The 16,498-nt window shown below is 42.8% G+C and overlaps 1 protein-coding gene across 1 annotated transcript in view; it reads left to right on the top strand.

Moving 5' to 3' along the window:
• Positions 1–16,498, top strand: part of tmc5 (transmembrane channel like 5) — a 63,171-nt gene that overhangs the window by 35,767 nt on the left and 10,906 nt on the right. The window contains exons 10-18 of the mRNA XM_078418396.1: positions 2,529–2,673; positions 4,294–4,449; positions 7,473–7,642; positions 9,503–9,578; positions 10,289–10,386; positions 12,055–12,150; positions 12,240–12,315; positions 13,641–13,774; positions 14,899–15,066. Of these exons, the coding sequence (XP_078274522.1) occupies positions 2,529–2,673; positions 4,294–4,449; positions 7,473–7,642; positions 9,503–9,578; positions 10,289–10,386; positions 12,055–12,150; positions 12,240–12,315; positions 13,641–13,774; positions 14,899–15,066 (1,119 nt within the window). The remainder of the gene's footprint in view (positions 1–2,528; positions 2,674–4,293; positions 4,450–7,472; positions 7,643–9,502; positions 9,579–10,288; positions 10,387–12,054; positions 12,151–12,239; positions 12,316–13,640; positions 13,775–14,898; positions 15,067–16,498) is intronic.

Consider the following 16,498-nt stretch of genomic DNA (forward strand, 5'->3'; position numbering starts at 1 on the left):
TGACAGTCTCTGTGGCAAAGGTCACATTTGTGTGTGGTCTCTGGTCTGTTGAAGTTGCTGCGCTCCTTTCTGCGTGCCCGCTTGTCTGCCGCTGCATTCATCAGTTTCTCTTCCCCCGTTTTGAGATGTTGGTTCAGGGTACCTCTCCACCCCGTACGTTCAGCTGCAAGGCTCTCCCAGGACTCCACATCGATGTTGAGCACCTTCAAATCTCTCTTGCAGCCATCCTTGTAATGTAGCTGGGGGCGGCCGATGGTTCACCTCCCAGATGTCAGCTCTCCATAGAGGATGTCTTGTGGAATACGGCCATCCTCCATGCGGTGGACATGGCCCAGCCACTGCAGCCTGCGCTGCCTGAGTAGAGTGTACATACTCGGAAGGCCAGCGCGAAACAGAATCTCGGCGTTGGACACTCTGTCTTGCCAGGATATACCCAGGATCCGGCGGATGCTTCTAAGGTGGAAGGTGTTGAGTCTTCTCTCCAGTCTGGCATATGTAGTCCATGTCTCACTGCCGTACAGCAGTGTGCTGTTGGCACAGGCGTTGTAGACTGCTATCTTTGTCTTCACTGTCAGCTTTGGATTGGTCCACACTCGAGTTATGAGGCGAACGAGAGTTGTAGCTGCCTTCCCGATCCTCTTGTCAATCTCTGTGTCCAAGGAGAGGTTGTCGGTGATGGTGGAGCCGAGCTACGTGAACTGATGGACGGCATCGAGTTCGTACTCGTCGATGGTGATGACAGGCGGTGCCTCTGTATCCTGTCCCAGGACGTTCGTCTTCTTCAGGCTGATGGTTAGCCCAAAGTCCTTGCGAGCCCGATAGAAGCAGTCCATCAGTGACTGTAGTTCCTGCTGGGTGTGGGACACAACTGCTGTGTCATCGGCGAACAACACGTCTCTGATGAGAGCTTCAGGAGGCGGGTGAGGTTGAAGAGGCTGCCGTCTGATCTAGTACGCAGGTAGATCCCCTCTGTTGCGGTGCCGAAGGCATGTTTCAGGAACAGAGCTAAGAAAATCCCAAAGTGTGTGGGAGCGAGGATACAGCCTTGTGTGACGCCACTGCAGATGTCGAAGTGCTCCAAGAAACTGCCATTGAACTGCATTGTCCCCTTCGTGTTGATGTGGAAGGATTCTATCATGCTCTGTAGTTTTGGTGGGCAGCCAATCTTTGGGAGAGCCTTGAATAGGCCATCTCTGCTGACAGTCAAACGCCTTGGTGAGGTCAATGAAAGCAATATACAGGGGCATCCGCTGTTCTCTGCACTTCTCCTGGAGCTGGCGAAGGGAGAAGACCATGTCTACTGTTGACCTTCCAGCTCGGAAACCGTACTGTGACTCTGGGTAGACACGTTCTGCCAGCTTCTGCAGGCGGATCAAGATGACCCGAGCAAAGACGTTGCCAACGATGTTGAGGAGGGAGATGCCTCTGTAGTTGTTGCAGTCGCTTCTCTCGCCCTTGTTCTTGTCGAGGGTAATGATCGTGGCATCCCTCATCTCCTGTGGTACAGCTCCTTCTTGCCAGCACTGGCAGATGACTTCATGCAAAGGAAGCAGTAAGTTAGTCTTGCAGTGCTTGATCAGGTCAGGGGGAATCCCATCACTGCCTGGGGCCTTGCCTGAGGCCAGGCTGTCAATGGCCTTGCTGAGCTCTTCTACCGTCGGCTCTCCATCTAACTCATCCATGGTCGGCAGGCACTCGATGGCGTCAAGGACTGAGGAGCACACAGTGTTCTTTCTCGAGTAGAGATCGGAGTACTGTTCCACCCATCTCTCCATCTGCTGGCATTTGTCTGTGATTACTTCCCCAGTGGAGGGTTTGAGGGGGGCTGTCTTACTCTGGACTGGTCCTAGTGCCTTCTTAATGCCATTGTACATTCCCCTGATGTTCCCTGTTATGGCGGCCATCTGGATGTCCTCACTAAGCTGTGTCCAGTACTCATTGGCACAACGCCTGGCAGTCTGCTGAGCCTTGCTCCTGGCAGCCCTGGGGTCTGCAGCTTCTTCTCGTTGGCTATAAACAATAAAAATAAACAATATTTTTAAACAAACAAAATAAACAATAAAAAAGGAAACAATTAATATAAAAACGGTTTCTCTGCTTTTAATTCACACATTTCACACGTGACCAAATGGACACTGCCACTTCTCGTTGTGCTGCACAAACCTGGGGCATCAGAAAACCAACTAATCCGGTGATAAATGATACAAATCTTAAGCATAATCAGAATTTGGCTTAAATAGAGTTATTTAATTGCAAAATTAATGTAATCTACCTGGTATAAATTAGTCTAAGGATTTGATGAAATCCCACTTGAAAAATGTCACAAAAAAAGGCAAGGAAACACAGGGACATATCTGATATTTTTCTTTGTAAAAACAGATTTATTTATGTTTGCTTCATCTCATTATTTTGGCTATGCACCATGATCTATACTACCTAAAATAGTATATGAAATAGTGGGAATATTACATAAAAAACAGAGTAAAAGCTTGTTTGGGTCTGTGTACTTATTCATTTTTCTTTTGCAGCATGGCAAAGTCATTCAATGAAAACTTCATAGCAATCGGCACTTTCTCTGGTGAGGCAGCCAAGCTTCTGTGTTCATGGGATTACAACATAACAAATGAGAAAACCGTGCAGCTGAAGAAAAGGAGCCTCAGCACACAGTTAAAGGTGCGCTTGTTCTCCACCAAGTCCAATGTGTGTAACAGCTGGAATAATAACTTCAGTAGCCATTGTCATTAAATTCCATGCATTGGAAAGTGAATTACTGTTTTTACTGAAAAAAATGGCGTTTTATGTCATTTTAATAACGATTAATGCATTATGAAAAATGTCACAATGATCTTTCGATGATGCAATTTGATGCTAATAATGCATCTTCTGAATATGATAGGTGAATATGAGAGGAACAGCAGCATGGATTAGTGTCCAAACCATTACATGTATACTGGATTCAGCTCACTGTTTATACTGGTCTAAAGGCACTCCTCAATTTCAGGTGCCCTGATTAATTAGTTCAGATTGTTTTCCTTAAGTCTCTACAGTACCAAACAACATGGATGGGTTAATGTTAGTGGCAAAATGGTCCACTGCAAGGCAGTAAGGCCAAGGAGGATTTAAAAGAAAGAAAATAAACAAAGAATTATGAGCTTTTAGCTCCAAAGGTTTTCCAGAAACAAACCATTTCCCCTGGATTTGGCCTGCCTGTTGGTTATTCCCTCTTCAGCATCGATTTGGTTGTGCCATCCAACAACATCATACGTTTGATCCCCATTGACAGAAAGGTGAATGGAACACCCCATTTGTGGGAATACCTGATCCAGGTTTGTCAAAACGGAAGAATTATGATTTCTGTAGGAAGGAACTGCAGATGCTGTTTTAAACTGAAGATAGACACAAAATGCTGAAGTAACTCAGCGGGATAGGCAACACCTCTGGAGAGAAGGAATGGGTGCCGTTTCTGGTCGAGACCCTTCTTCACACTGAGAGTCAGGGGAAAGGGAGACACAGAGATAAGGAAAGGTAAAGTGTGAAAATGAGACATCAAAAGAGATGCAGTTAAAGGGAAATGTAGAATAGATTATTGTTAACTAGGAGTAGGTGACAACATACCAAACAGAGATAAAATGTAATTGGGGACAGTCAGACTGGTCGGAGATCTAGGGTGGGGGAGGGATGGAGAGAGAGGGAAAGAAAGGGATACTTGAAGTTGGAGAAGTCAATATTCGTATTGCTGGGGTGTAAGCTGCCCAAGCAAAATATGAGATGCTATTCCTCCAATTTACGCTGGGCTTCACTCAGACAATGGAGGAGGCCCAGGTCAGAAAGGTCAGTGTGGGAATGGGAGGGGGAGTTAAAGTGTCTGGCAATGGTTCACCCCCATCTCTTTTGATGTCTCATTTTCACACCTTACCCTTCCTTACCTCCATTTCTCCCTCTCCCCTGACTCAGTCTGAAGAAGGGTCCCGACCTGAAACATCACCCATTCCTTCTCTCCAGAGATGCTGCCTGAGTACTCTAGCATTTTGTATCTATCTTCAGAATGATGATTTCATTGGCTGCATAATTAATGATGAAGTCCATGATCAAACAAAATATGGAAGATGAAATGTTGGCATTTACCCAATCCTTTCGTGGCCTCTTCCCTACATATTGATGCATTAATATGTATACGACTAGAATGTCTTTAGGGAAGTTGACCAATTGTTCGTAAATATTATGGAATTTTAAGGTATATATGAGTACCTCTGCACCATTCTTGGAGTTAAAAGACTGAATTATCTTCTGTAGGAAATGCTATCACACAAGATGCATTACAAGAGACAACTAACGAGAAACCAGAGGATTGTAAGATTTTTCATTCATCTGATGACTTGGATTATTTCGTTAGGTACAACATACGCCTGCTGTTTTGGAGTTTATTCCTACTCTGTTTCTGATTTTCAGGTATGTACTTACAAGTTTCACTTTGTTCCCTGCAACACTCATTACCAAGTACAGAGGCCTCTATAGTACAAAGGTCACTTACTGTGATGTGATCTCTACTGTATAAAGATCTTTTTATTTCAGTTCTTGTCACCATTCCACGTCTGGTTGTTTCACGGTAGAAGGTAGCTGAAAGTTAGTCTATTGCCAGAGTTATCACAAAGCTCCATTCAACTTTAAAAATGTGTAGGAAAGAACTGCAGATGCTGGTTTAAATCGAAGATAAGTCTGAAGAAGGGTTTCGACCTGAAACGTCACCCATTCCTTCTCTCCAGAGATGCTGCCTGTCACGCTGAGTTACTCCAGCATTTTTTGTGTCCATCTTCAGCTTTCAAAGGTTTCTTTAATAATATAAAGACAATTCATTGGACTACAGTGATAATTTAATTCATCCACCAAACAAAACTTCCAATTATTAAGGTACAATGTAATTTAATCCATGGAATTCCTCTGAATAATCATCTCTTGCACTAAACGTTATTCCCATTATCCTGTTTCTGTACAGTATTATATCGGCAAGTGGAATAGGCGATTTGCAGAAGAAAATGACCAGACCCATTCTGGAGATATATGACTGATAATCCTCACTTTTTTTTTGCCTTAGAATCTCTGGTTTTACCTGTACAGAGCTAGTAGTACCGTCTGCTTAGAGTATTTAGGAGATCATGTACAGTTTCAATTCTGGCTAAATTGGTTAATCGAAAAAATGGATTCTGGGGAAGATGTTCTTTCAACCGAGCAAAAAGCTGCAGAATTTCCCTTGCAACCAGAGGTTTCATTGACAGGTAGAACAGGAAAGCAGCATCATCTACCAGGATTATGGAAAGTGAGTATGTTCAAAAACGTATAACTAGAGTTATTTTAGAAACATAGAAACATAGAAACATAGAAACATAGAAAATAGGTGCAGGAGTAGGCCATTCGGCCGTTCGAGCCTGCACCGCCATTCAATATGATCATGGCTGATCATCCAGCTCAGTAACCTGTACCTGCCTTCTCTCCATATCCCCTGATCTCTTTAGCAAAAAGGGCCACATCTAACTCCCTCTTAAATATAGCAAATGAACTGGCCTCAACTACCTTCTGTGGCAGAGAATTCCACAGACTCACCACTCTCTGTGTGAAGAAATGTTTTCTCATCTCGGTCCTAAAAGACTTCCCCCTTATCCTTAAGCTGTGACCCCTGGTTCTGGACTCCCCCAACATCGGGAACAATCTTCCCGCATCTAGCCTCTCCAACCCCTTAAGAATTTTATATGTTTCTATTTTGTTCTTAGAGAGCTAATGGCAAATTCTTTCAAATATTTGATGTTCCTTCGATATAGCACCAGTGAATGATCACAATGATCATTTTATTTAATCCATTTTGAAGATTTGAGATGTGGGTTTTAAATCCCAAGATATAATCTTAAAAGTCTTGTGCAATTTTATGATTCACTAACTGATAGGAATGCCATGTGATGTGGCGAGATTAAACTTTATAGCTTATGGTGAGAGGAAGGCATTTTAAAGGGGAGCTGAGATGAATGCCGTTCCACATTGTTTGATATCAGGAACATGCTACCTGGGGAGGTGGTGGAATCAAATACATTTACTATGTTTAAGAGGCATTTAGAGGCCAAGGCAGAGAAGGATGTGGTATAATGCAGTGTGGATGGTGAAAATGGTCAGCATGGACATGTGGTCGAAGGGCCCATTTCGGTGGTGTGTGACTATGTACATGTGCAGAGAAGATTTTATTTATGAGGTGGACTTTTATTATAAAATTTGAAATTGAGCAGCATTTTCTTTGCTACAATTTGTGTAATTATTATTTGCAGTAATATAAGTGATTTGCAACAGACAATTTTCCAAAAGCAAATTCAATAGGTTTTAAAAGGTTTAAAAATATTCTGGATCAAAACCTTATTGTTATGGTTTTAAACAACAAGATATGCTCTGTCTAGCAGAATAAAATATTTTATAATAAATATCTTCTATATCTTTAACTGAAGTTAATTCTGAAATATTAAAATCATATTAGATAAATGTGATTATTTTGGGACGGGCCCGAAGATAATTCACATGAAGAGTTGTGAGTTGTCATTAAGTCCGAACTTGTTGATGGTTTGCAGAGAGGACATTGCTATCACAGAGACTTTCCGGGCCATGGGTGTGTGGTGCCTGAGGTGTTATTGCCATTGTTTCCTGCATCATCTGACTAAACCACAGAAGGTGCATCCTCCAACTAAACTGCAAAATAAGCTGGAGATGCTGTGAGAACCAGCTAGAAATTTAGTCCTTCTATGTAAGATTAAATGCTAAAGAATGGATCTTAGGATGTAAAAAAATACAAAGTTGCAAAGATTTAATACTGGGCTAATGGGAAATTCAGCTGAGCCAGTCAATAAGTCAGATTGTTCTGGGAACTTAGGTTTTGGTACGGAATAAAAGGCAGATATCCTCAGCCATTATCAGAAGCAGAGCGAATGGGAATTATTTAACTTGGATGCTAGCAAGACAAGAAAGAGCTCTCAACATTCTTGTTCCATTCCCTTCACTGGGTCATTTCTGACTCTCTGCCTCCTACACGTGTGGGAGCCTATAAAACACTCTGACTGCGTTGGATTAGCCGTGATATCAGCTGGTGGGAAGATGATGTCCAGATTGCTGGAGCTTCACACTTTGGCCGATCAACTGCTGAGCAAACCTATAAATTCCAAAATGCCTGAACCCCATTGAAAAGATATAAAAATAGCAAACATCATCTTGGTTTAGTGTCTGCTGTAGGAAAGGAAAAAGGAACTGAGCGGACTTTTGTTGTGTGCTGGATGGAAATGTTTTCCATTGCAGTTTAATCTGCACTAAGAATGAGAAGGTTGACTGTGAAGCAGAAAACCCCCGAGGTGTTCAGATCATGGCTTCTGGAAACAACAATACATAATGTATTAGTCTAAAAATGTAAAAAATACAGAATAAAATGATTTTATTTATATATTTGACAGGTTATTGAAAAAAATCCAATTGGGGAAGCCTTGCAGAGACAAGCAGCAACATTGTTCTTGCCTTTTCTGGTTGCGAGCATCAATCTATTCGTACCCTTATTCTTCTCTTTCCTTGGTCTGATGGAAAGATTCAAATATCCGTGGCATGAGATCTATGTTCTTATTATAAGGTACTTTTACTTCAATTCAAACTTGGGAAATAAACACAAAAATATTGGGCTTCTTGTGAAATTTTGTAAATGCTTTAAAGCAATCAAATTTGTACATTAAAATGACTGAAACAAAAGTTGAAAATGTTAGAAATACTCTGTGGATCAGACAGCAGCTATGAAGAAAGGCACAGTCAACACAGGGTGGCATGGTGGCGCAGCAGTAGAGTTGCTGCTATACAACACCAGTGATCCATGTTCGAGCCTGACAATGGGTGCTGTCTGTACGGAGTTTGTACTTTCTCCCCGTGACCTGCGTGGGTTTTCCCCAGGTACTCCAGTTTCCTCATACTGCAAAGACGAACAAATTTGTAGGTTAATTGGCTTTGGTAAAATTGTAAATTGTTCCCAGTGTGTGTGGAGGATAGTGTTAGTGTGCATGGATCACTGGTCAGAGCAGACTCGGTGGTCCAAAGGCCCTGTTTCCTCGCTGTATCTCTAACCAAACTAAATTAAACTAAATGACGGGTTAATAAGATCTGGAAATAATTATATTTTAAGTTGCAGAGAGAAGGACGTTGACAACAAATTAAGGTCTGTTATCGGATAGAAGTTACATTTTCTTGGGCAACATTACTTTTGGAGCTGGATGTTGGTCAAAGAACAGAAGCAGAAGAATGTGTCTCCTCCAATCATTCCACTTCTCACCACTTTTCTACGTAATGTCAGGAGATGCCACACCAGCCCTTTTCCTGCCTTTCCTCCATCGAGCAACCAAATCCAAGTGTTCAATGCACACTAGGTATCACAAAAAGCTGCAGTAACTCAGCGGGTCAGGCAGCATCTCAGGAGAGAAGGAGTGGGTGACTCAGCGGGTTTGATGACTAAGTCGGGGTTGTTGCAGAGTGAGTGGAGGACTGTACGTCTTCAGTGCACACTAGGTGGATTCCTTGTGCGGGTAGAGCCATGCCCAGATTGGTGACATCTTTGCAGAACTGCTCCACACAGTTTACAATGGGCACTGTAATGCTAATTCCTTATCGCTTTAGTTCTCCATCCCATTCCCAAACTGATTCCTCACTCTTTGGCCTCCCATGCTGTTCCAAAGATGTTCAATGCAAGCTTGAGGAAAGATGTTCAATGCAAGCTTGAGGAACAGCACCAAATCTTCCCGGTCATTTTGCAACTTAAGGGACTCAACATTGAGTTCAGCAGTTTCAGCTCCTCTCCTTGACTTACTGACATCTCATACATAGGAGCGAGTGTGTGGGAGACTGGTGGGATGATGACACAGGCATCTTCTGCCGGGTGGAAATGGGGCATTCCCTCATGCTTCCCCCCCCCCCCAGCCCATGGTGCTCGACATGGGGGGCAGGGTGGAGCCAAACAGAGTTGGGAGCACTGAGCAGACTCATTCCTCAGTCAATGAGGCCAGCTCTCCCCCTCACTGCTCCCTCTTCTGTCACAGCATTCCTGTGATCCTCTCCTCTCCCACACATTGTTGTACATTGCTGACTTACAAACAGTTCTCAGGCACAGGACCCTGTTGTAATCTGGGGACTGCCAGTATGTTACTGCATTGTTGTACAGATACTTTATGGGAGCAATTCTGCTTGTGTCACTGGCACCAGAAGCTGAGGTGTGTCAGCACTTGCAGACATACAGGATGGCAGTGGTCACTCCACACTTTCTACTGAACAGAAGAATTTGAATCAGAGGTTGAGGTACTATTGTGTGAAGTGAGGATGGAGAGTCTCGGTCTGAAACATTGTCTGTCCATCCCCTCTAAAAATGCTGCCTGACCTGCTGAGTTCCTGCAGCACTTTGTTTATTGTGAAAGTAAACTTGTCTAATTGTAATTACTAACCTCTTCCCAAACAGAAATGTGTTGCTGAAGATGTCAATGATTGGAGTTCTGTGTTACTACTGGCTGGTGACAATAGCGAAAAATATGGAGGTGTGTTCCACATTAACCATTCCAATTCAAATCCAACGATTATTCTGTTGATTAAATATTTAATATTTGGACTTGCAGACATAGAAACATAGAAACATAGAAAATAGGTGCAGGAGTAGGCCATTCGGCCCTTCGAGCCTGCACCGCCATTCAATATGATCATGGCTGATCATCCAGCTCAGTAACCTGTACCTGCCTTCTCTCCATATCCCCTGATCCCTTTAGCAAAAAGGGCCACATCTAACTCCCTCTTAAATATAGCCAATGAACTGGCCTCAACTACCTTCTGTGGCAGAGAATTCCACAGACTCACCACTCTCTGTGTGAAGAAATGTTTTCTCATCTCGGTCCTAAAAGACTTCCCCCTTATCCTTAAGCTGTGACCCCTGGTTCTGGACTCCCCCAACATCGGGAACAATCTTCCCGCATCTAGCCTCTCCAACCCCTTAAGAATTTTATATGTTTCTATAAGATCCCCCCTCAGTCTTCTAAATTCCAGCGAGTACAAGCCCAGTCTATCTAGTCTTTCCTCATATGTAAGTCCCGCCATCCCAGGGATCAATCTGGTGAACCTTCTCTGTACTCCCTCTAAGGCAAGAACGTCTTTCCTCAGGTTAGGAGACCAAAACTGCACACAATACTCCAGGTGCGGTCTCACCTGATGCCTGTGAAAAATGTATTATGAGTGTGATGTTTTGTTTATTCCTCAGTGTTGGGAGACATTTGTGGGTCAAGACCTCTACCGACTTGTCGTGACGGATTTCATCTTCTCCTTGTTCAGTTCCTTCTTTGGGGAATTCATCCGAAGGTATGTCCTAAGGTTTGGGAACAGTGTTAGGCTTCAAATAGGAATTATTTCAAACAATTTGATTGTTATTTGAAAGATGGACAAGGCCCAGTGCTGGTCAAGAACTTGATGAGGATTTATCCAACACCCTTCCCCACCTGCCCCACCTGCCCCCCCCACCTGCCCCAACTGCCCCCCACCTGCCCCAACTGCCCCCCCACCTGCCCCAACTGCCCCCCACCTGCCCCAACTGCCCCCCCCACCTGCCCCAACTGCCCCCCCACCTGCCCCAAATGCCTCCCCCCACCTGCTCCAACTGCCCCCCCACCTGCCCCAACTGCCCCCCCACCTGCCCCAACTGCCCCCCCCACCTGCCCCAACTGCCCCCTCCACCTGCCCCAACTGCCCCCCCCACCTGCCCCAACTGCCCCCCCACCTGCCCCAACTGCCCCCACCTGCCCCCCCCCCCCACCTACCCCAACTGCCCCCCCCCACCTGCCCACCCTCTCCAATACATAAAGGTTGATAAATCCACACGACTGGTTGAGATCTTTTCCAGGTTGCTGTGGGAAGGAAGGAAGGAAGGGAGGAGATGGCTGGGGCCCTTATGGAGATTATTGCATTGATGTTGTCTGCAGGTGTTGTGCCTGATGAGAACCAATATTTTCGTGTTATTGAAGAAGGACAGTTGGGATAAACCAGGTAACCGTGGTGGTTGGGAAATTATTGGAGTAAATGCCAAGGGATGTCATTCCGCTACATGTGGAGAGGCTGCTTTTGGTTTTGCCAGCCTCTCGGTACGATGGAAGCTCTGCTTTGTGTGTAATGTTCCCTGGTCCAAGCAGCTCCTGCCATTATTTTGTTCCCAGTGACTTCCTAGTTGACCTGATCTAGCATTGAAAGCATCCACACCATACGCTTCATTACTTTGCCCTTATCATGAGCTTGTTTCCTGTATTTTTTATTTATTCAGAATGCAGGTTTTACCACAGTTAATTACTGCTCTGGTTCCACCTTTACTGAATCAGTCAAATGAGAGTTGGGATTATTCATTTGCTGAATAGAGAAGATTTAATAGATTTATAAAACACTGTTGAGGCAAAATATTTACAAATTAGAAGGATAAACATATTATTCTATATGAACTACATTAACGTTGCATGATTTCCAAGTTGCCAGCATTCAGTGACCACTTTGCTGTAGTGATCTCTGTGTGCTGCTGCTGCCACCTGTTTCACAAGTTGTTCCATTAGGCAGACTTTTACTTTGAACTGTCCTCGCAGCAGAATCGTTAGCATTCCACATTGTAATATTGTGGCCAACTTTAGAACTTTCTTCTCAGATATTTAGTGTAGGAAGGAACTGCAGATGCTGGTTTAAACCAGATAGACACAAAAAGCGGGACAGGCAGCATCTCTGTACTGCCTGTCTGTCCCACTGAGTTACTCCAGCTTTTAGTGTCTATTCTCAGATATTTACGGGTTCGGACCAACGCTATTTCAAGGCTCCCTGAATTACTTTTTTAATCCTTTTTCTTACTTCATTAAGAAAATTCATCCATGTTTATAATATAGTAGGCACATATTCAATATTTTACTGGTAATGTTTTAAATAATATAGAATTATCTAACAGTCAATGTTTCTCATGGAATACCAGCAATTTAACTCTTGATTTTAAATTGGTTTCAGCGTCATAGGAACACATTGTTGCCCAAAACTCGGAATGCCAGAATTTGACATTGCAAGGAATGTATTAGCGATAATCTATGCACAAACACTTGGGTGGTGAGTGGATTTAACCCGTAAAAAATGCAAAGATTAGATGCTTACATTGTCCTACACTTACCAATGCTCCTCATTTTTGTTTTGTTTAGGATTGGACTATTCTTTGCACCTCTTTTACCAGCAATACAAATTATCAAGTTTTTCATTACGTTTCATGTTAAGAAGGTATGGTAAATAGTTCCATTGTTCTAATTGATTTCTAGACTTATGCAGTAACTGTTTAAATAAAAAAAGTATGCCAGTTTGAGGCAGATAAACCAAATGAGGGACCTCTTTTACAGTGAGATCAACTATTTTCTGATTAAATGACTTTGTGTTGCGTTCGAGAGATTGCATGACTTTGTGCTGCACATTGGAGAGATTGCATGGCTTTGTGCTGTGTGCTCTTGTGCTGCACTTTGTGCTGCACGTTGGAGAGATTGCATGGATTTGTGCTGCACTTTGTGCTGTGCGTTCGAGAGATTGCATGACTTTGTGCTGTGCTTTCCTGATTAAATGGCAGAGCACATTCGAGAGATTGCATGGCTTTGTGCTGTGCGTTCTTGTGCTGCACTTTGTGCTGCACGTTCGAGAGATTGCATGGCTTTGTGCTGCACTTTGTGCTGTGCGTTCGAGAGATTGCATGGCTTTGTGCTGTGTGTTCTTGTGCTGCACTTTGTGCTGCACGTTGGAGAGATTGCATGGCTTTGTGCTGCACTTTGTGCTGTGCGTTCGAGAGATTGCATGACTTTGTGCTGTGCTTTCCTGATTAAATGGCAGAGCACGTTCGAGAGATTGCATGGCTTTGTGCTGTGCTTTGTGCTGTGCGTTGGAGAGATTGCATGGCTTTGTGCTGTGTGTTCTTGTGCTGCACTTTGTGCTGCACGTTGGAGAGATTGCATGGCTTTGTGCTGCACTTTGGAGAGATTGCATGGCTTTGTGCTGCACTTTGTGCTGCACGTTGGAGAGATTGCATGGCTTTGTGCTGCACTTTGTGCTGTACGTTGGAGAGATTGCATGGCTTTGTGCTGCACATTGGAGAGATTGCATGGCTTTGTGCTGTACTTCTCTTCTGAAATTTGTCTCCATTGACTTCAAGTGACCAAGTTTCAGAAACAGCAAACATTGTACAAGTGTTACTTTTAACATGAGACTAAGGTGAACGTCTACTGCATTGTGTGACTCTGGATATTTGCATATTCAGTAATTTTGTATAATCCAGTTGGACACGTAATTATTCCCAACTATACATGTTATCTTGAAATTGTGAATAGGTTTACATCTTCTCATTTGAGATATTATAAAAATGCTAAATTATTGCTAATTGGATTTTAAGTGTGGAATAAGTAATTGGTTAATGTTATATTTTATTGCCTGTGGTGATATCTGCAACAATTATTAAATGTAACATGTGCATGTTTATCAGAAATAACATAGGTGTGTTTGTAGTGAATGTGTTTACTATGGTGTTGAGAGGCATTGCTGATTAATGGATGTGACGTTGTGTTCAGGTGAGCCTGATGATGAATTGTCAGCCACCACGCATGGCTTGGCAGGCTAGCCAGATGACAACAATCTTCATTTCCCTCCTGTTCTTCCCTGCCTTCATTGGGGTTCTTTGCCTGATAGGTGTGACTGTGTGGAAGTAAGTTGCATCTTTTTTGCATAATGTCGCAAGATTACCACTATCGATATACTTGTGGAGGTTTGTTGTGCACAATGAATAGATTGCATTTAAAGGTCTAGAAGGGATATAATATTTTGTAACATTTGTCGAGCAACATACATACATTTGGCTTAAAAAGAAACTATTTTAGTCCTGACAAAACATTTTCAAGTCTGGTCCAGGCCGCTGCCACATAATTCTAGTTCCGTCAATAATAAGTTGATATGTTCAAGGCGTAAGGAATACCCTGCTTTTAATTTACTTTGTATAAATGTTGCATTTATTGAATCCATAATCACTACACCTCCTCTCAATGTATAGTAAGCACCATTAGTGTAAATCCAGCTACAGTTACAGTCCTGATGGTACCAACGATCTTACTATTTATTACCATGGATCTGAGAATAAGGTGTCAGTGGTGTTAATTTCAATGCAGTTAATAAAGATATGAAAATCACATTTATCGGGAGTGAAAACTGCCTGTGTCTGTGTTATGTCTCTTGTACAATGCAGCAGCTGTGAACCAGGCAGCAAGGTGCTCTTGGGCACTGCCGATGGTGTCACCAACTCCAACAGCCACCTCTGGATATTGAGTTGAACTGTCCACACACAAGCACTGGCAAGCACATTGGCCTCCATATTTTGCGGGCAAATTATGGCCCAATTGATGCATCTTATTATCGCATACTGTGATCAGTTGGATGAGGTTTCTCTTCTGATACATTATGCATGTTCTGAAGACTGACATTAAAGGGTTCAAAATAATTTAGAATTAACATCCTACGTAACAAACATAATTATATTATTATATTGTACTTTGGGATTTGTTCAAATATACATTAGTATAATGACACTATCTCGAATGTGTATTGTGCCCAAATGGGCTCTCTCCCACAGTGTTATCATTACTGTGCTCTCTACCAGTGTGTTATCATTGCTGTGCTCTCTACCAGTGTGTTATCATTACTGTGCTCTCTACCAGTGTGTTATCATTACTGTGCTCTCTACCAGTGTGTTCTCATTGCTTTGCTCTCTCCCACAGCGTGTTATCATTGCTATGTTTGCTGTGCTGCTAATTGTACATCTTGAAATATTTTCTTCAGACTGAGACCCTCTGAATCCTGTGGGCCGTTCAGAGGATTAACTGTTGCCTATGGTTCAATCTCTCATTTCATTCATGGGAAGATGACCGGAATGGAGTGGCTGTTATGGATCTACGAAAACATGCTTCTGAGCCCACTATTCTACTTTATCCTATCGATCATTGTGTTGTAAGTATACATCCTACAATAAAATAATTCAGTGATAAATTTTCTCTTGAATCTCATAAGACTTCCTTCAGGTGTGAAAAGGTAGATTTGATATTGTTAATTGATATCAAATCATCAAAGCAAATTATTGGATTAAAAATCAAACAGTTACAGGTACTGAAAATCTGAAATAGAAAGAAATTGCATTTGCTGGAAACATTCAGCGGGTTAGGAAGCCCTTGTGGGAAGTGAAACAAAGTTAATGTTTTAATTTGAAAATATTTTAATATTTTAACCAAGGTTATTACATAGAAACATAGAAAATAGGTGCAGGAGTAGGCCCTTCAGCCCCTCAAGCCAGCACCGCCATTCAATATGATCATGGCTGATCATCCAAAATCTGTACCCCGTTTCTGCTTTCTCCCCATATCCCTTGATTCCATTAGCCATAAGAGCTATATCTAACTCTCTCTTGAAAACATCCAGTGGATTGGCCTCCACTGCCTTCTGTGGCAGAGAATTCCACAACTTCACAACTCTCTGGGTGAAAAGGGTTTTCCTCATCTCAGTCCAAAATGGCCTCCCCCTTATTCTTAAACTTCTTGGATTGTCACAACATGTTGAAACTGGAAACAAAAGTCCTAAACTCTCTTCATTTGGATGTCTTGATTCAGTGTTTGTTTTTGTCTGGTTATGTCTAAATCTTGTCTTGGGGCTGCTTTTCTATGTTAAGGGTACTGTTGTAAAGTTCTAAGAGTCGTACAACATGGAAATAGGTCATTCGGCCCATCTCTCCCACGCTGACCAATTTGCTCCATCTAAGATAGTCTTACCTGCCCGCATTTGGCCCATATCCCTCCAAACCTTTCATATTAATTTACACGTCCAAGGGTCTTTTAATGGACTGTGCCCCACCTGTACTTGCAACTATTTCTCCCCTCCCCCTTCCTTTCCACTGACATTCCTTCCTCTAACTTCACAATTTGCAACTCTTCAATCCCTTTGTCTCACACTTCTGGAATTTTCATCTCTGTCTACCATCTGCCTATCAACCCCCCCCCCCCCCCCCCCCCCCCCGACCTGCATTGAGTAATTCCAATGCAAAATGTGATTTATGATCAGTGGGGAAAGATTTAATAGGAAGCTGAGGGGCAATTTTTTCACATGAAGGGTGGTGGGTATATGACCTTGCCACCAGAGGAGATAGTTGGCACAGATACTGCAACAAAAGTCTTATTTTATTCCTGCTGACATTAAATTGAAAAGATATGCAGAACCTTAAATGCTATTGTAAAGCCATCAAATGGTGTGTTGTTAGATTAGAGGCAAATTAACTGCTCAATGTGCAGAGTCCTGGATTATGATCAAGGTATGAAGCAGACAAGATTGTTCCAAGGATGCTGTGAAGAGCAGCATATCGGAGGAGGCCAGGAGGCAGCTATAGCATCGGTGA

Source organism: Rhinoraja longicauda, chromosome 21, assembly GCF_053455715.1.
Source record: "Rhinoraja longicauda isolate Sanriku21f chromosome 21, sRhiLon1.1, whole genome shotgun sequence".
In the NCBI taxonomy this organism is placed as follows: Eukaryota; Metazoa; Chordata; class Chondrichthyes; order Rajiformes; family Arhynchobatidae; genus Rhinoraja; species Rhinoraja longicauda.